This window comes from Dermacentor variabilis, chromosome 4 (genome assembly GCF_050947875.1).
Source record: "Dermacentor variabilis isolate Ectoservices chromosome 4, ASM5094787v1, whole genome shotgun sequence".
Taxonomy (NCBI): Eukaryota; Metazoa; Arthropoda; class Arachnida; order Ixodida; family Ixodidae; genus Dermacentor; species Dermacentor variabilis.
Genome location: NC_134571.1, coordinates 54933928 through 54955215, shown reverse-complemented (window position 1 = coordinate 54955215; position 21288 = coordinate 54933928). Strand labels below are relative to the sequence as shown.

Here is a 21288-nt window from a genome sequence, read left to right as displayed (position 1 = left end):
TCAAAACGGCTTTTTTTTCCCGACAAAGTAAAAGCAAACAAGAGGAGAGCCCCAGGGGCTATTCTGTCTCCTGTACTATTTAAACATGTTAATGAGTTCAGTTCCACTGCGCCAGGACATGCACCTGTGTGTCTACGCAGACCACATTGCACTTTTCGTGGCAGCGAGAGACATCAATTCCATTTACCTGTCTTTGCAAGCATACATTTGTACTCTAGAAGCGCGGCTTCATAACCTTCATCTGTCACTAAGCTTAAACAAAAGTGCTGTCCTTGTCTTCCCGCTTTCCGGGACGATAATTATGATTAGTATATGATCAGATAAACATTCACAGGTAGAGTCCCTAAAGTATCTGGGTATCGCATATGGACGGAAAACTAAACTCGTATTCTAACATGGAAACTCTTGCAATTAAAGGGACACAAGTGCCAGATATCATCATCATCATCATCAAGGAGCTTGCACCCAGATGGTTCTGTCTCAGTAAGCCAAGGCTTGTAAAAACGTATTCCTCATCCGCAAACTAAGACACCATATACGTTACCAGAGCGGTGCTGCGTCGGCAGAAGCGGACGAGCCTTCCGTTTGATTCTCGTCCTGTGAAAGAAGTACTGATGGTGACGGAAACGTTTGCTTGCTCGCCTACGAGTTTCCTGGCCGAGTATGTGAAGATGTAGCCACGCGCCGCTTCCGACATCACTGAGGTGTATGCTTAGCTGCGTCACCGGCGAGTTGATAAGAGTTCCTGGCCGCAGCGATATGTTTCCAACTGCGAGCGCGCGCCACTAAAATGGTACAACTTCATTTAGGCATGATTATGTAACGCATACCGGCAGGCAACTCTGCTCTTTTAAACCGTGGTTGGCGCTAGGCGGCCTTCGTATATGCCGAATGCACCTCGGCGCTTTCATCGAGCAGTCATGTCATATCTATAGCTAAAGAACTCCGGGGTAACGACGACTTATAGGCTTATAAGACTCGACCAAGATCCAAGGTTCATGTGAAGTTTCTTGGTGTAAGTACTGCGTTACGGAGAAATCTACGGTGACCTGGCCAAAACGATGAACCGTCAAATACAGCCTAGCTCGAAATTTTATCTGAAACGAGCCAGCGGTCTCCCTGGGCGACGCAACATTCAGATTAGTGATAATTACAAAAAATCCTTGGACCAAAACTACAAACATTTTCATTCGCAAGTGCTCTCTCCTATTGGCTGGTCGCTTTTGCTAATAAGATGTCCGACATCGCTATTGGCTGGTATCTATACTTTTACGAACAGTTCTAGCTTAAGAAATTTTTTTGTATGAATACGGGTCCTTGCTGCATCGCTACTATGTTCCTTCCAGGTACCTGCCGCTGATCTTAAAGTCAGCAGCTAATTTAGGCGGAGCAAGGAGCATAGCGTTCCGCCTGCTCGGCGTCGGCGTGATCCAGCTGCTGATCGGGTGCGTCGGTGCAGCCCCGGCAGTCGGCGATGCCCTCGCGTTCGGCCACGCGGTCACTGCACGACAGAGCCACAACGTCGTCGAGCCCTCCGTCGGCCAGCGGCATGCGACACTCGCACGCAGGGAGCAGGCCGCACCTCGTTCCGAGTTCTGTTCGGTGGACCGGGGACAAGGCGGTAAGTTTAGCACCCCTATTAATAAACGTTCCACCATCTGACCTGCCGTCTCAATCGACTACTGAAAGTGGGTGACCTTGGCGACGCAGTGTTTTTAATGCCTTTGGGGCGATTATTCAGCTGAAATTTCATTGTCACTCCAGCGTACGTTTAGAAATGCTGGTGCGGGAAGGCGTTTCTCTATAGCTGCACTCCTAGTCCTGGTGTTCACCTAGCACCGTTAATAATACGCATATAATTTGGGCACTGCATAGGCACTGCATGCACTGGCTTTATAAAAAAATTCGATGTCGCTTCGCGAGTGATCAGGTTTGTGCAAGGAGTGAGTGACAAAACTCTGCAGCTTGCAGGGAGCTCTTAAACTTTGTAAAATGACTATGCCACCTTCAATCTCTAAAGATTTGAAACGAACAAAGTAATGCAGGCGTCCGTTTGCATGACCCGGCCACAGGTCCGAAAGCTTCTGGTAGACGGTCTATAATCAATGAACTATAATTGAACTTTATAATCAAATATAGCATACATATAATATACGGGTGCTATAGCTCCCGTATTCATAAACGTTCCTTCACTTGTCGTGCCAGCACTACTTCCAAAGTACATGTTGATATTCTAAAGAATTACTGCAGTTAAACCTCGATATAACGAAGTAGGTAAAATTGGCAATTTGCTTCGTTATATCGAAATTTGGTTATATTGAAATTCGACCTTTTTATCCAAATAAGTACAGTCACCGATCCGCCGTTTGATTTACGCGGAAAGGTGGCACAGAATTTTCCAAATTATCGGGCAACCAAAAAAAAGCAAATCTGAATACGAAAACAATTCACTTTGATAAATTTGGGAGTCGGCGACGAATCATACGGTTTCACGCCGCATCGACGATATTTTCACATCGGCGGTGCGAATTAAGCGAAGCCAGCCACGTTTTCGCGTGCACTCTGCCCCCACGGCTGATAGCGCCGTTCGCTCTGGGACGATGCTGTCGTGAAGAGCGCCGGCAGCGGGGAGCGAATGCTTCGTCTGCCTCTCACCCTGTGCGGCAATCATCACGCTGATATTTTGGTCGCCATATGTGCAGAAAACTGCACATTGATTTCGCTAACTTCAACTTTGCTGCAGAATACTATTTCTATTTACCCTATTTTAAAGAAAATAGCTTGTTTTTAAATGCGGTTTCACTGATTCGATGATGCTTTCTTCGCTAATATTCTTATGGCATGGCGGACACTACACATGTCAAATAGCCGTTGGAGTACGTTTGGTAATTAAGCTTGGTAATTAGTATAACACTTGTCCATCAACTTTTTTCGTTACTGGCTTTAACAATAGCATCAAAATTGTAGTATTGGAGGGGGACTTAATCGAAGCGGGAAAAGGGGAATTTTCGTCAACGTATAACTTATCTACAGGTGTCGTTCTTAAAGTCGCGTAAATTGCTTTGGATTTCAGCGGCGCGCATCATTTCAATCGCCCCACGGCAACATTTGCGTTAGAACGAGTAAATAAGAAGTTAAAGAATTGATTGGCTGCGATGGCTGCTCGACTGTGGAACCCTTACAGTGTCGTGTTTCTTCGACGTGATGCAGCTGCAGCGTCGGGTTTGTTTCTCCGATATTATAAAACGAACACCACATTTTTTTTTGTTATGCAGAATGAAAAGAAAAAGAACTGCACGGATGACGGAAAATTCATTCTTGGTATGGTCCTCGCATTCCTACTGACGTCAGTGAGATGGCGGGACGGAAGCGCGAAAACGTGCCGGTACGTCAGTCACACTGAAATGGCTAATGTCCGTCGCGCTGAAAAAACAAATAGTGAAGAAAGCACCACCACATCGTTAAATCCTATTTTTCAAAAATCTATTTTCATTTTTAGAGATGACTCGTATATGATAATGTGTCAAAAGTTTCGAAGCCGCCATACCCCGAGTGGCAGGATGTGTACAACATCCGAGTAACGACACGCCTATATGCGTCATACATTGCGCTTTCAAGCTCAGCAGATTACATATGTAGGATGTGACCCGAAGAAACTTTTGATAAACATGAGGTAATGATTAAATTAGCTTCAACTGAATTTAGTTAACTTATGCCCACGTATTAAGGCTCCCGCGCATGCCAGCGTCAGTAGACCACGCGCCAAGCACGACATCATGTAGATGCGGCGTCGCTGCAGTCAGTTTAAGCCAGGGGCGTAGATGGAGGGGGGGGCTATGGGGCTTCAGACCTCCCCCCCCCCCCTGAATTTTTTTGTGGTGGGCTGCCGCTCTGCGCAGCTCAGACCTCGGAATCCAGACGTGGGCAGTCCAGCAAGCCCGTGAGGCGGCGTTGAGGCAGGGCCTTGACGTTCCCCCGTGGGAGACCTGAGCCCGGGTCGCGTTAAACCTTGCCGGACATACAAGAAAGTTGTATCCATCCATCCATCCATCCATCCATCATGCACCGCCAACCAAAACAACACTCGGCGCCGGAAATCATTCTGGGTTTTGTCTGGAATGCTTTTTCCACGCTCGAAAAGATATTTTGGCGCAAACGTTGCGAACTCGGGCTGGATTTCGTGGCAACGCCCATGCGCCTGGAGTCACATAACGCAAGGAGACCCCTCCAAGCGCAAAGTTTCAAGGGCGTTTTGATGGCGAGTGGGCTCGTCGCGGCATCTCGCGGAAGCCGCGGAATCTACGGAGCGCATGGATTTCAATTCCAAAACTGTATGGGTATAAAGTCCTCATAAACTTTTGATGCGAAAGGTGCATTGCCATTTCCAAAGTCGTACTTTAGATATCCAATTCCGGAACTTGTCGGTTTAATGTTCTTATAAACATTTGATGCCGAAGATGCATTGGCTTTTCCAAAGTCGTACATCGGACCATACAACGAGACAAGCCAAATCAACACACTATCAAGAAACTTGACAAGGCACGCTGCGAGCTCCAATGAGACGAAGCGTTGTGGTGGTTTCTGTGATATGTGAATCTGTGATTGAGCAACATGTTTATTTGCCTTGTTTGACGCATTGTAAATAGTAACATTTTGCTTAGATGCGTACATTTATTGGAGACTTGTACGTGTATTTAAATATATTGTTGCGAGGTTTTGTATATACATGCAGTGAACTTTGTTTCCATTGACACTTTCTTGCCTTTTATCGAGCTATATCTTAGCATTTGTATATTCCACTGTATCTTCGCATTTCTAATGTATATTTTGCAGAGCCCCTGATTTTTATATCTGCTCTCTGGTGGGACTATAATTTCGGTGCAATCGCTCACAATACACGACCGGTCACAGCTGCTCCTGCGCAATACATTGGAACGAAGAACAACGTCATTGAGTTTTATCTGGCCGTTGCATATGTACAAAAATGTAAACAAGCTTGGTTCTTGAATGAAAACGTTTCATAAAAATATCTGTCCTCTACTTGTTCATTTTATGGGCCTTACCTTTCCATATCAGCGGCATGCACTGCTTTGCTGGTTTCGAACTCACGTAGTTCTAAAGTTCCTGTGATATTTTCTTTACTAATTAAAGAGACGAAAAACATGGAAGCATTGGTATAAGTTATTTCTCGCACCACTTTTGGGAGACATGAATATATTCTTTTATGAAAAATACATATTTTACTTCTCTTGTCAGTGCGTCGCGTTCAAGAATTCGTTTGCAGCATGCTTGGCAATGTCAATGCAGTTATTATTCATGTATTTGATTCCTCGACGAATTCTATAGGAAGGAGGCCGAACTGCAGCGTTAGCCCCCCCTGAACGAAATTTCTGGATATATATATATATATATATATATATATATATATATATATATATATATATATCCAGAAATTTCGTCACTGCTTTCACTAGTTTCAGCATACCAATGGAGATTTATCCGACATTCCACTCACGTGAGTTCAATTAAAAACGCTATTATCGCTGTCAAAACAAGTTTTCAAGACATGGCGAAGGCACTTTCACCTTAGACGGCCGTTTCGCGGTTGGACAGTTTTCGTTGCGCCTGTAGCCTAGAAACATTTCCCTTCGACTGTACTACAACTACCTGTTCCCGGTGTCCTACCTATCTTGGTGCTCGTTAACGATGACGCTCAACGCTGCATCCACCGTCTCGCCCAATCCCGCGCTTTCTCGCTTATCGGCGTCACTCACCGCAGGCGACATGCTGAAGATCCAGAGGAAGGGCCCACCGCTTGAAGAGCTGGAGAAAGCGATGCCGCATCTGAAGCCCGGCGGCCGCTGGTTCCCGACCCACTGCAAGGCCAGGCAGCGTGTGGCTCTCGTGGTGCCTTACCGGGACAGGCTGGACAATCTGCGAGCCTTCCTGCAGCACATGCACCCGTTCCTACAGAGACAGCAGCTCGACTACGCCATCTACCTTGTGGAGCAGGTCGGCACCGTCGCAGAACGTCACGGAAACGTTCCGTTTAACGCGGTCCCAGAAGTTTTGACCATCCGTATACCAGACGGTTTTAGCTATAGTCCGTAAACGTTTTAACTTTCACGGAACAGCGAAGTAAGGTGGACGGGAATGGCATCAACAACACAGGTAGCGACACCTCCTGACGTTTTGTCCAACCATGATGAGTTAGACACCATTTCCTGTGACATGGGTGTCCTTGCGGAAGAAAAATTAAAAGGGGAGCTTTTCCTGTTAACGCTTGCGCCACTTCCGACACTTTAAACCAGCAGCTATAACAGAATATGGTTGGTTAGTGCAATGGCCACTCCGTCCTCCCCGATGAAACCTCGCGCCAAAGGATGGCGTCAGCAACTCTATAGGCCGCTTACGTTTACGTGTCCGGTAGCCCGCTATTCCGCAAGGTGTAATGCATTTATGGACAAGAATAAACATATATTACCACTTTTACGGAATACCGGAAACGATACGGAATTCAATGGAAGCTTTCAATGGAATGATAGAATGCATGAGAGAGTGAGTGTGTTAGTGAGAGTGAAAGAAAGAGGAATCTCCGCATTAGTGCACATCTGGCGCGCAGAGTTTATGTCCAGTATCTGATAAGGCGCCACTCTCCCGTAAGAATGCATGATCGAGAAAAAAAATCGTGTAATGAACATAATAAGCCGCCAGACTCGATCGTTACGAAAACACTGTGGCTACTGTTACGGTTGGCGTGTAACACGCCGGGCAAGAAGGATGCTCTACCACCATGCCTCATCGAAACGAAGGGTGGATTCCTAATTTGCTGTGGTTGTCTCGAGTGGTCATCGGTCTGGCAGGTGCACCGCAGTATTCACAGGCCCCTTCGTATGTGTGCATGCCTAAGCGAAATGAAGAATGGATTGCCAATTTTCTATGGTTGTCTCGAGTGGATGCTAGTCTGGCGGACGCCCCGCAGCGTTCACAGGCCCATTTGTGTGTGTTCGTGAAAACCCTAGGACTCCCAGGCTGCCGCCAGCGGAGGCACGCTCGTGAAGACGTCCACTGGGGTAATGGATCAATCGCCCATCCGCAACCAAACGCCCTTTCCGCGAACCAGCGACGCGCGAAATAGAAGAGATCAGCTGCCTACGATCCCCAGGAACCACGGGTTGCCCCCAGCGGAAGCAAGCTCGGAAAAACATCGTCCTGGGAAAATGGATGCCGCCGCCAAGCACCATGGGACTCAGTGCATGTCACGTGGCGTTGACGTAAGCAAGATCCCACCTACGATTTTAGTGGGCGTATTTAAAGGGCCCCGCAATGTACTCCCCCCCCCCCCCCCTCTTCGTTCGCTTCTTCTTATCTTTCACCAACCGTTGAATAAACCGTGCAAGTTTCGCACTAGAAGTCGTCTCGTCCCTGCCTAATTGCCATGGTCTACCGGACACCTGCAGCCTGCCGACAACGCCGCGCTACCCCAACGTCGATCGAGCTTCGAGAAAAAGACGTCGCATAACTCGGCAGCGGTGGGATACGCTACCCTGGAGAACGCAACACTACCCTGACGGTGATGTTGCACGGCGAAACTGGCCGCTAATACGTAGTGACCATGTACTTGGTGAAACTATGGGATAGTCGCAGGCGCGCAACGCCATGTGTCGGTGTCTTTCTGGGGAATAATTTGGCGTATAGCTAGGGCCAGAAAACGTTTTTTTTTCTTGACACCTAAGCGCACTGTACGGTGTGCGAATGACAAAACAGTAGCGGTGTTTCGGGCAACCTCTCAACACAAATGCTATACGTTTGTCCAGTGGCGTAGCTAGGTCGTCTGGGACCCGGGGCCCATAGGTCTTCTGTCACCCCCGCCCCGGGTGTAGCCGGCGGAAAGGGTGTCTTCAGACGTATATGACACCCCCCCCCCCTCCCCACTGGCCCCTTGCACCCGGGGCCCACGTCCCCCCGGCCCCCCCTGTTGCTACGCCACTGCGTTTGTCGCCTATACGAGCAACCACCGTCATTACGCATGTCATCGCTCACTCAACGCCTCTCTTTCGCGCAGAACGGAACGGGAGACTTCAACCGCGCAAAGCTGCTCAACGTGGGCTACGAGATAGCCAAGGCGATGGACGACTACGATTGCTTCATCTTCCATGACGTCGACCTGCTGCCGGAGAACAAGCGCAACGAGTACGCCTGCAAGGACGGAGGCCCGCTCCACATGACCACTTGCCTCGACTACCAGAAATACAAGTGAGCTATATAACACTGAGTCTTAGATAAAGAGCGAGAGAAAATTGATTCAGTTTTGTTAAGTATTTTTTTTTCAAGAGACCACTCGTATAAAGTTATCTGGCGGAACGTTTTAAAGGAGGAAAATAAAAAGATTAATTTTCCCCTTTGCAATTTCGCTCATAAAACTGCCCGCCGCAATGCGGCAGCGTGACGTCACATATTTTGAACCGTTCTTGTACCGAGAAAGTTACCGAACCATACGTTTATGCTCTGGTGTCTTCGAAGTCCGACGTAACCGTTCCTCCTCTGTGTAAGCAATTACTATAATCCCGAGCAGGTGCTGTAAAAGATAGGTGGCGCCACAAGCAGCTGGGTGGGAGGCCTTTTAAGGTGGCGCCAGGAACTGTGTTTCGATTTCGCGTCTTTTTTTTTTTTTTTGTTCACCCCACTTTCTTCTTCACGTCTTTCCTTTTCTACGAGCTGTGGCATACCACAGGATTGTTAAACGAACGAAAGCTGTTTTTCACGCAGGCCGTTCTACGCGACCATCTTTGGAGGCGTGTGTGCCCTGCGCAGCGACCACATGGAGAAGGTCAACGGCTTCTCAAACGTGTTCTGGGGATGGGGCGGCGAGGACGACGACATGTCCGTCCGGTACATTACTCAGTGTTGATTGCTGCAGCGCAGACTATAACGCATTTTACTGTATATATGTGCTAGATGCCACCATGATGAGCAATGTTGCGCATGCTATAGACGCACTGTTGTGACTACTCGTGCGTGCTGTCAACGCATAATATCTACATAAATTCGGTTAGCGAGCTCCACGATAGGAAGGAGAAGCGCTAGGCACCACTTAACCAGTGTTGAGTGGCGTGCAGTTTTCCTGGTCAAAACAAAAATATTAAATTATGAGGTTTTGCATGCCAAAACGCCGATGTGATTACGAGGCACGCCGTAGTGAAGAGACTCCAAATTAAGTTTGACCAAATGGGGTTCTTTAACATGCCCTCAATATACGGTATTATTGCATTTCACCCCCATCGCAATGCCGTCGCCGCGACCGGGATTTGATCCCGCGACCTCAGGCTTAACAGCGTAACACCAAAGCCACTTCGCCACCACGGCGAGTTATAAAAACCTATAATTTCTTTGTGGTACACATGAAAGGAGTGCTGAAACAAAATTCTAACTCGAGATAGCTTGTGAGGTCGATTTCTGTATACACACACAGAGCGTCGACAAAGTATCAACGGCGAAGGGAGCTTAAAACACATAAAAAATAATACAATGTTAAAGTACGTGCGCGCATATGAACCGAAAAGCGCAGCACCTCGCGACATTGACATCAACGAGTTTGGTTTGCAAGGCTGTATTCCAGCACTCGCTGTGTATAGACGGCTAAGTGGCCAGACAGCGGCCATATAAAGCCTCGTTCCACAGTCTCGTTCAAAGATGGCAGCTTTGCGAAGACAACGTCAAAGTCAGAAACGACACAGGTTATGTAGCTGTTCAATAAGACGGTGGCTCAGCAAGAGGCCTGGAAACTCGGCGGGAAGGTCGTCCGCGCGCGAGAAAACGTAACCACGGTTTCCTGTGCGCCTAATGTAAGTCACGTTGTGTTCTTCATATAGGCTCGCACGCGCAAGGAGTTAAAGCACAGAAATAATATGTTCCTTGGCTCCATTCATGGCGTTTACGTGAGCCCGACAGAAGTGAGTCAAGTCAAGGCTTGTCGGGCTGGAATATGCCTGTCGAGTTCATGTAAGCGCTTGCCGATCGGGATGAACGAGCGTCGAGTCACGCTGATTCAGCCCGAACGAATGGGATAGGTTGCTCCAGCCCAACCCATTTGCAGCGTGCATGCATGTAAACGCGGATGGGTCGCGCCCGCCAGCGACGAGACTCTCGTGGGACACACATTGACGTCGCGATTTATGCGCCGACAGCGGGAATAGTATCAGAACAAGGCCAAGACAAGCACTGTGCAGTGCAACCTCACCGTAGCGATAACATCTATGAAATAGAGTTGTTGCAGACGGCAGCGTGAACTGGAAGCCCTGTTCGAACGCGTTGGTGTCTTCTGCTCGAAGCTGTGCGCCGTCGTTATCAAGATTCGTCAGAAGCGATATTGGCGATATCATGTAAACGTGGTCACGCCTGGCTCGGCTAGCCCGATTTCTGGCTCGACCCGCTCACGTCGAGTACTTGTAAACGTAGCCATTGCATGTTGGCTTTATATGGTTGAGAAATAATATGTACTTACCGTAGCTTTATCACCTTACCATGAGGTGACATCACGTCGCAAAGGCGCGTTCTCATCGTCTGCTAGACGGTCCCAGACGCGTTAAATTATTTGGTCTCGAAGCTGTCTACGTAGACTGTTCCCAATGCTGGCCTGAATTAAAACACCCTAAAGATACCAGAGCATAACGACAACAAGAACGGGTGTTATGTCTGGTGTAGGTATTTGGGCATGCCGCTCTTATCGCATGATGGTGCAAATGCCCTGTCGTGGGCCAGTCTCGTTGCAGTCGACCTCCTTCATCCGTAGCACGCTTGAGAGCAGCACAACAACAGTGCGCAAGCGCGCCGTCACGTGGTATTTTTTTAATATTTCGTGGCCTTTCCTTGGAACGCAGAAAAAAGGACCACGTGAGATATATCGTGTTGGAAACAATTTATTGAGCGGTTTCTCAAAGTGCTCTAGAACTTTGCGTATTCCACTAGGGGTCGGCAGCCAATACCTAAAAAGTTGATTAATTAAAACAAAACTAATCCTTTAGTTAAAGGATGGATGGATGGATTCAAAACTTTAATGAATGTCCTTAGGTACGCGACTCAGCGCGCTGCTCCCACGTTGGGACAGTCAGGCCATGCCCGACCGCCGCATCGTGGGCCCTCTGGACAGCCCATAGTTGCGCCCCGGCATAGGGGCTCTTGATAGCGGAGAGCCACTTGTCCTCATTGATTTGTTCTGCGACTCGTAACGAGGGGCAACGCCAGAGCATATGGTCTAGGCTAGCGATGTCATTGCAGTGCCCGCAAGACTAGTGGCATAGGTGTCGGGATAAAGCTTGTGGTATAAAGCCGGGCTGGATACGAGCCGGGCTGGGATATCTCCAGATTGACTGGGATCGCTCGAGAGTTATCGGCCAAGAAAGAAGCCTGAAATCGCCACTGTATCTGGAATCACTGGGGGATACAAAAAACATGTCACACGCTCAATCGAAATGAGGGAACCCTCCCCCCGTCATACACGCGCTGCTTACGTCACGTTATGAAGTATACATAAGCTTCCGTGAACTTCACCCGCCGTGGTTGCTCAGTGGCTATGGTGTTGGGCTGCTGAGCACGAGGTCGCGGGATCGAATCCCGGCCACGGCGGCCACATTTTGATGGGGGCGAGAACACCCGTGTGCTTAGATTTAGGTGAACGTTAAAGAACCCCAGGTGGTCGAAATTTCCGGAGTCCTCCACTACGACGTGCCTCATAATCAGAAAGTGGTTTTGGCACGTAAAACCCCATAATTTTTTTTTCGTGAGCCTTCCTTCATCCCATTGTGAACAAGGCTTCCGTAGGGAAGCCGAAACGTCTTTTAGATTTATTCCCTTTTTAGCACTTCTTTTGGTCGGTGTCCGTCGTTTTATTGCTTCATCCCGACCAGACGGGTTTCCGTCGAACCCTCGACTTCATAATATGCAGTTTGTAGTTATTATTAGTCATTAGTATAGTGATAAGTAGTTGTCCCGTATTCCATGGCAGATACATTTCTTGTGTACTGTGCAGAGTGTTTCTATCAATAATTTAAGTAACATTTAAAAATAGGCATTTACAAATACGAGGGCGGTTCCTTCGGAGACATGCCACCAGCAGTGCCGACCACGGTATGACGAGTGCTAGGTGGCAATTATTAGCTAATTAAATAAAAAGTTAATAGGTATCATTTGAACATTTATTTTCAGAGGGCTCATTGTAATTGGGAAATTGAAGCAAACTATCTGCGTGAGCCATATCAACTTTCGAATATGGAAAATTGCGATTACGCGCGAAATCGTGGCACAACGAATTTCGGCAATCAGAGCGGGCGAAACCGAAACTATAGGAGCTTGCTGCGGCTCCGTGCTCCGCGCTGTGCAGCGCGCTGGCTGCGATAGGCCAGCAATCTTTACAGGAGAGAGCGTCATACGAGTCGAGAAAAAAAGAACACGCATACCTTAATTTGGCATGATTAAATTGCGACCGACAGAACATGCGTAATATAGTAGACACAGCAAAGCTTGGTTTCACTTTTTTGCAGGCTGCGGTTTAGCGGCTTCAATATAGTGCGTAATGACTGCACTGTCGGCCGGTACACTTCCCTCAAACACGTCGACGTGCGCCGAAATCCCGAACGGTAAGTTCTAAACAATGAGATCTGTTCTCGTGGGCAAGAGGCATCAGTTATGATGGGCAATGTTGTAAGAGGCCGCGCAACCTTGCGGAAAAAAGAAAAGAAAAAAATATTAGGGCAGATTTTAAAAAAATTGTGTGGGAGGACTTTGTTACAGGGATTTCAGAAGTCGCGGCGCTGCTTCCTCCAGGCCATCAGCTGCTATAAAGTTAATTTGAGGAATTTTGTGTTTGAAGAGGAATTTTGACAAAGCGGGCTTTTTCATTTTGATGTTTCCGCGAATTTCGAGTCGGCCCGCTGACATTTGTTCTTGCAGCGCGAATATTGAAGAAAAACGCAGTAAGTTGTGCATGCATTCTGACTATACAGCGTTCGCAATCAACGCCGGGTTGCAAGTGCTGCTTAAGCCGGCCAGCTGGAAAGCAGAAGGGAATGTCGCCTGAGAGGCGCCTGATGGTTGAGTCTGTGGTAGAGAGCTTGTGCTGTGGGAAGCAGAGCTCGCCTCCTCGCACAGTTGCATCGCGGCCATGATCACAACATTTCATTTGCTTTGATCTCCCCTGCAAACTTAGCCAACATTTTATTGCGAAGCATTGGTGGGATCCATTCTCGAGTTTCTTCGTGCGGCGTCCCGCTGGTGGGACCTACTAGTTAGTTCCAGTGAGTGCAACAGTGAGTTGCACTCTCGAAACCATTGACACAGACAAACTTCAAGTTAACAACGCCTGACTTGTTCTCCAAATTACAACTGGCCCATTGACCTCCTACATCCTCCTGATATATATAAAGACAGGTGTACTTATTTGCCCTGTTCTCCAAGACTGCATTTCATCCGCTATCAAATGTTAAACGTTGTCGCTCAGTACAGGACGCGTCTGCATGAATCAGAAGTTTATTGAATGATGTTGATAGTCCTATCCGTTGTCTGTTGTCACTGAATTTCGTAATCCGATTGCATGCGCGACGCGAATTGCGTAGTACTTTCTGGAAGGAACGCGGTGTTACGATTGGCGTTTAGCATTCTTGTACCTGGCATCTCCTCTCGACGATTAATCCTTCGCCGGCAAGCGTGCAGCTATGAGAGGCTCTTCACGCTGTATCGCCGTTTTCTCGGGACAAGGGAGCTGGCGACTAGATCAGTGTCACCAAAGCTGACGGGTGAGACGAGCGCCCACCTGGACTGGACTGGACCCAACATAGACTGTGACACACAAATAAAGGTGCTCACGTCGAAGCGACAACAGCCGCCACCCTTCGTGGAAGCAATGACTACCGTGAATACCACTCTACCGAAAGATGACCCTGACAAGTGGAGCGTCACGGTATGGCCCACTAATTGATTAAAGGGGCCAACGTCGAGAACTTCGGTGGGAACGACTTCGGCATTAAGTTCCCAGTTTGCCACGTCGCTGCCTCGTATGCGGTGGCGCTCGGGCAACTGTACGGCAGAACGGTGCGATGTCAATGGCGAGATTTTGCGAATGATTCAGCGATTGTGGTTGACCGAGAACAGTACATTTCCCCGACGAGAGAAAGGGGAGAAAGAAGTGCTTAAAAAGTGTACCTTGACTTTCGTGGGGGGAGGGGTGCTCCTACTCGTGCTCATAATCGTGCTAGTGCTCGTGCTCGTGCTCGTGCTCGTACGTGTAAACAATCACCATGTCAATTTGTAAATAAACCATTTTTCTCATCTATTGGACGTCGCCCCGGACCTCTCTCTCGATTGCCCGGCACCTGGCACATCACCAGCCACGGAAACTTAATGACCGCTCTAACACCCGAATGACAACATATATTATTTGGGAGCTAAAAGAGAAATATAAAAGAAAGGTGCTCCAGTCAACAGCGGGCACTAGCGATTACGCTGGAACCTTTGACCAGTCATGTAAAAGCCGACACGATTGACCCGCTGATCATATTTTCGGCGATCGCCAGCTGTGCTCGCCGCTGTCGTTGAGCTTTGAGCGCCACTTGTTTCGCTGGGCGCAGGTTCGCCCAATAAAGAGTTAACATTCTCAAATCGCGCTTTTGAGAGCGTGTTATTCTACGCCGTCACGACAACGGGACAATGCATGTTGCTACGGTGAGAATCTATATACAGAGGATATATTTACAAAGGAAGGCGCACAACATCGCATCATTTAAATGGTAGGGATAGCGCATGCACACCAGACAGCCACACTGCCGTCGTCGTCATCGTCGAAGCACCGACCACAACGTTTGCAGCGATGTTGCCGGAGCGCGACGGGAGTTCTAGCCGGAGAAGTCACGCGGAGCAGTCGACGAGGGCAGCGTGTGTGGACAGTAGGTCAATTCCAAGGTCATGAGGGCACTGTTCTAGGACAGCAAAAATAACAGATGTGTGGTCACCAGTAATGGTGATGCGTTCAGTGCACATTCCAAGCACGGCAGGTGTCCTCTTGTCGGCTACTCGGACGGTAGGTGAAGCCGCGGGCGTCAGGACTTTCTGGAGGCGGCGGCGGCGGAGGTTCAAGCTCATTACAGAGATTTTTGCGCCGGTATATCAACAAGAGCAGTAACTGCCACACCATCAACCAGAACTTCAAGGAGGTTTCATCGTGTAGGAGGGACAATCATAGGATTTTCAGGCCGCGTCGTAAATGCAGCGTCACCTCCTGGGGCTACAGCGGCAAGTTTTCGCTGTTGGTCGAAGGGAGACCGAGAGCGGCGAGGTTGGGGCGAGCGGGACTGACGGCGATGGAGTGATGATGAGCGGCTGGTCCGGTTTTCCCTAGAAAGACGTTCTAGCTCTCGAGGCTCCAGGACGGAACAACGGAGCAGACCGTGCACGTTCCGAGAGCCACCGATTACAAAGTTTCGTCGGTATGACGTGCGCCAGTGGCTGCAGCAATCGCGTGCGATGTGTCCAATCCTCGAGCATGTTAAGCAGATGGACCGGTCATCCAGCGTGCGCGATTCATCTGGATTACGAGAACGTGGCGTGAAGGTCGTGTTCGGTGTAGCAGCAGCGCCAGCTGGAGAGACTGAGTTGGGAGCGGCATTATACCGTAAAGAAAGGCAGGTAAAATGCCCATATTCGCGACCTTTTGGGGAAGCGTGGCCTGAATTAGTGAAATAGTAGCCAGGTCGCTGCATATTGTCATAAAGAGTAACGGGTTCCATGGCCTCGAGTTCTCGACGGGCGATCCTGATGACGTAGCGTGAGTAAACCTTCGCATGAGGACGTGGCAGCCGTATCGGAAGTCGGTCGAAGCGGTGAGTGATAAGCTGACTTTTTCCCTGCTCAAAACGACGACATTCCGGGATGACCAACTCCACTGTAGAACAATTATTACGAAGTAGCAGATTGAAAGCGTCATCGGCTATGCCTTTCAGTACGTGTCCGACTTCGTCCGCATCAGGCATGTCCTTGTCGACCTTGCGGCACAGAGCCAACACGTCCTGAATATAAATGTACGGCTCTGCAGTGGACGTTTCGGCGCGAATTGCGAGTTCTTTCTTCGCCAGCAGTTGTCGTAGGATAGGTTTCCGAAACAGATCACGTAATTTCTGCTTACTTACGTCCCAACGTTTCACATCTTTCTCACGTGTCTCGAACCAGAGTCGTACAGTGTCCCGCAAATGGAAGATGCCATTCGCAAGAATTATCGTCGGGTTTCACTTGTTATTGTTGCTAATGCGCTCATACATAGCCAGCCACTCATCGGCGTTTACGCCGTTTGCGCTGTTGAATGTCCCGTGATCACGAGGGCGCAAAAGAGTGACTGGTGACGGCCGTTCTTCACACTGGGTCGCTTGATCGGTCATTGTGGAGGCAGCAACGTGCCGTGCGCTGCGAAGATCCAGTTTCCGGTGTTGTAGCGAGCTGACCCCGCACCTCCACCAGAGATGTTACGGGGAGAATCTACATATACAGATGATATATTTACAAGCGAAGGCGCACAACGCTGCAGCAATGGTAGGACTAGCGCGTGCGCACCAGATAGCCCACCGTCGCCATCGCCCAAGCACCGACCACAGGATCGCCGCCCGTGGCATTACATATATAAATGAAAGAAGAAGGGAAACCTATAGGGAATCGATTTTTGTTAATCATCTCCATATGAAGCGAACAGACAGTGAAGCCAAGAAAAGTATCGCGGAAATTAGCGGTGGTTGAAACTGAAACGTAGAACATAATAAATAAAAGGGAAATGGAAGTGGACGAAACGGGAACTTGCCGCCGGTGGGAGCCGGACCCACAACCTCCGCCCGATGGCGTCACGTAATGTCGAGATCTCGATGGCCTATTGATGTCCAGATCTCGAATCTGCCAGCCGTGATATCATTAGGTAGCATACGAGGGTATTTTAGCCATGTGCCTGCTCTAAGTTCACGGTGGCCAGCACGCCCAGGGCTGTATTATAACGCGCACGCACACACACACACACACACACACACACACACACACACACACACACACACACACACACACACACACACACACACACACACACACACACACACACACACACACACACACACACACACACACACACACACACACACACACACGCACACGCACGCACGCACGCACGCACACACAGCAAGTGTGCCAGTGAGCCCAGCCTAGTTCTGATCAATCAAGTAATAACTCACTAACTAAAACTAGTGCCAGAATTTAGGTGTCTAAAGTACACATATACCTTTTAATAGAGCGATGCATGATTCAACGGCTTCTTTGATATCGGCATCACACTGCAAAACATGCGCTCATGTTTGCTAAGCGAATCATACGGTTCGAATCGTGTTATCTTTGAACGCGAGCGCTTGCTCCGTACGTATTGCATAAAATTTTATTCCCGCACTTGCTGTAAAGTGTAACAAATTACTTCGCGTTACTATTTGCAGTGTTATTCGACGTTGTTTAACTTTTATACGCCTATTACAGTGTAATTCAAGCTATGCCAAAATTTGTTTACCATTTTGCTTCTCTAGTTCGTTCAGCCGAGATATGTCCTCGGAACAAGAGCCGGGTCCATAATCATGTTCAGTAAACGCGCTACTATTACCATTACCAACTGCAGTGTTACCGTCCAGGCACATGGTATACAGGAAAGCAGCGAAGGGTGTTGATCTGGCAGAATTGAGGCAATTCGTTTTTTTCAGGACAGTACGAGGAGAAACTTGGTGTTCTCGGGAAAGCATGGCTGCGATCACTCGACCGACGGAGCACGAGCTCGCTTTAATTTCTCTTCATTTATTCCTTTCAGGTTCCGGCTCCTGAGGCGCAGCTTCTTCCGCATTTTCAAGGACGGCCTCAACACGCTTCAGTACAGTGTGCTCGACATTGTATTCAAGAAGCTTTACACGCACGTCATCGTGGACCTCTCTGCGCACACGGCGTCCGAGCCAAAAAAAGAAACAAGGAAGAAAAGCACGCACAAGTGACCCACGCTTTACGAAGAACGAGCACGTGCGAGCGAGGATCTTGCAGTGTTTTGTCGACGATTGTTTCGTCTTCCCCCTCCCCCCTCCCCCCTCCCCTTCTACTTTTCCGTGTGCGGTGATACCCCTTTTATCATGCATGTAGGATGGCATACACAGAAACGTTTGCAATATTATTTATTGTGAAATCTTCAATACAGTCATATTAAGAGAACAAACGTGCGTTTTGTGAATTGTTCAGCACGTTGGAACAGCTTCGGGTGCTCTGGCACAATACACTGTGATAACAGTAAATTTTTTTTGACAATAAAGGAATACAGATTCCGTTGGCTTGCCATCAGTTTGGCATGATTGAAACAGCATAAACGACTGCGGAACGTGGCTGTTGGCGAACTGTTAATCCCTTTGTACAACGTAGAACGTATACAGTCACAGCCTTATACGCGAAGAAGGTGACTATCGCAAGGTAAGTCAATGAGGACTACGAGTATATGACAACCTAGGAATAACAACCTACCATGTCCCTCTCTCTTTCCGTGTTTTTATCCTAGCGCAGAATAGTTGGCTAGAAGTATGTACAGCCGCCGTAAGATGAATACAGAAGACATTTCTAGCGGCTTAACTTGGACAAACACTGTTCGTAAGGACCAAACATTAAGTGTTTTGCAAAGATTACCAATTAAGCTAGAAAATTCACGGCAACCTATTCAGGAATAACTAGCACCACCCGTAGCAGAATAAATGAACGCACTTAAGTTGTGTTCAGGTTAAGTATGAAGGTGGTTGCGCTTAAGTCTGACGTCTCTGCCTTTGATAGTGCCCTTTTCTCTCTCTTCTCTACAGCTTTGCAAAACTTCGAGCGTTTTCTTCCCTGTTGGGCAGTAAACATAAACAGCAAACTTGTTCGACACTGCAGAATCACATCTAGATTTTGAGCGAAGCTGTTTCTTTCGAGCAGCTGCACTAAGTATTTCAGTTGCTTGTATGAAACCACACAATTTAATAGGTTGACCGCAAATGACCCGTCTGAAACGCTGCCCGCAAATAACGCTTTGCAGCACTTACTTAAGAAATTTTTAGCAACGACCGCATGTTGCCGAGACATGTTTAACTTTGCGTGCACCTCAATCATAAAGTTCCCCCGTTTCCACAACATTTGATCTCGATTGCTCGTACAGCCCTTTCAGTACAGCTAGATAAATTATACGCAGTTACGTTTAAGACGCTCTGGAACGCTTGATTACGCAAATTATTACAAAAGTTGCAATTAGCCAACACGCTTAGAAATTTGCTACATGCACGCATAAGATGACCCCAGATTTCCACCAAATATAAACAATGAGGCTTGTCTAATTCACCGAGGCCATCGCGGGCGTCTCGTATAATGTATGAAGATAAGGTGAAAACGGGAATGCAGTAATTATTCGCAAAGCTCCTAATTCAGAAACGTTAAAGTTTCGCCACACATTAGCCCCCCATTAACATGCTCCCCATTCTCATCTAATCTCAACATGACGCGTGAAGTAGAGTTTTCTCGCGACAAACAGCGAATGACTGCAGCTTTCGAGCGCTTGCTGAAGGAGTGTTCTAGAAATGCCAAAAAACATTCAGACACATACGATTTCGCATCCACAACGGCCACAAGGTTCCCTACATATTCACTAAATTTGATCTGGGTGACAGTTACAGTTTTTTTTAGACAGCGCGCGAAATTCTGAGCCGTTCGTTTAAAACACACAAAAAACTGCAAAAATTACAACAAAATGCTGTAATTGACCCACACCATTCGAAATTTGCGTACACATCACTCATAACCTACCTCTTATTTTTCACCAAACATAAACCAGGTGCTTCGTTTAGTTCACCGCAGACATCACTGGAACCTACTTGGTGCCTCGGGAATCGCACGAAAACAGGCAGAAAGCGTGGGTTCAGTTATTATTTGCAAAGCTCATAATTAAGCCAGAAACTGGCTTAATTTAACGTATAACGCAAATAGGCACGTTTGCTTGCATGCCCATGTGTGCTATACTACAAGTTATGCAGTACCAATTAGCCCACCATTCTGTTCTTCTTGCCTAATTTGTAACAAATTGGATTTGCGAGTACGTTAAGTGTAACAGCTGTAGAACGTACGCTTTCGAGCCCTTCCTAAAGGATTTTTTGACAAAGGCTGCATTTATGCCCCAACGCTTAACTTCCTATGCAGCAGGTCATATGTACTTCCGGCCATATGTACAAAGATTTTTATTAAATTTGGTTTCGGTGACGGGTATATAGTTCTCCCAGGACAGCGGGTTAGATTCTGTGCCGTTCGTAAAACACTCCGGAGCGTTTGAAACGCAATTTACTACAGAGGGCCGCCTAAGTAACACACACTCTCAGTACTTCTCATAGCCATCACCCATAACATCGCTCTTATTTTCACCAAATATGTACAAGGTGCCTCGTTTAGTTCATCGAGGACATCGGCGAAAACCTGTCACAAAGCTCGTACATAACGGATGATGAAAAATAGCAGAAAACACGTATTCAGAAATTATTTGCAACGCCCATAATAAACGTTACACTTTCCACACACATAACCGCTAAAGTGGCCAGCCCTCTAGTCCACGGAATGTGAACTCGGTAACGCATACAGTTCTCCCTGAGGAACCCGGATAATCGTCGTATAACACTTGCGAACACTTTCTTACATTTCTTGTCGTTGTTGTAAAGGCCGTAAATAACTGACACTCTTGAAACACTGCCCACACATTACCTATAATATGCCCCATATTTCCTCGAAATGTCAGCTTTGAGGTACGTTGACTTACTTCAAGATATTGGGTAAAATTTCTACGCGGTTCATAATGCGCACTTGTAAACGTCTGAAATGCTTGCATAAGTAACTTTCTACGAATGCTCTAATTATACTACAGAGCTACGCAGTTTAAACTCTTATCGTGCAGCGCCAAAAACGTGCTTCCTATTTTAACGAAATATAAACAACAATTCCCGTTTAGTTCACCGAGCAGAATGGGTAAACCAAGTTAACCAACCACGCGCCTCGTCTAACGCACGGGGAAGGACAGAAAACAAGTATTAAGTAATTATCTTCAAAACACACAAGTGATTTACTCACTTTAAACTGTTTGTACGCGTCACCCATGACATTGCCGCAATCTCTCTAGATATAAAATTGCTGGCGTCTTTAGGTCTCGCAGGACAGTGGAGAAACATTGTAAGCGTTTCATGCAACGCTTCT

The 21288-nt window shown here is 47.7% G+C and overlaps 1 protein-coding gene across 6 annotated transcripts in view; it reads left to right on the top strand.

The window, feature by feature from the left end:
* The window catches only part of LOC142579175 (beta-1,4-galactosyltransferase 4-like), a 35119-nt gene extending 16747 nt beyond the window's left edge, over positions 1 to 18372 (top strand). For 3 of the 6 annotated variants that reach the window (XM_075689136.1, XM_075689132.1, XM_075689130.1), the window contains 6 exons: positions 1347 to 1621; positions 5780 to 6012; positions 8066 to 8256; positions 8770 to 8892; positions 12540 to 12635; positions 17867 to 18372. In XM_075689136.1, the coding sequence (XP_075545251.1) occupies positions 1347 to 1621; positions 5780 to 6012; positions 8066 to 8256; positions 8770 to 8892; positions 12540 to 12635; positions 17867 to 18044 (1096 nt within the window). In that variant the 3' untranslated portion in view covers positions 18045 to 18372. The remainder of the gene's footprint in view (positions 1 to 1346; positions 1622 to 5779; positions 6013 to 8065; positions 8257 to 8769; positions 8893 to 12539; positions 12636 to 17866) is intronic. The other 3 variants (XM_075689134.1, XM_075689133.1, XM_075689135.1) reach the window with 3 other exon arrangements.
* Positions 18373 to 21288: the final 2916 nt, after the last annotated feature.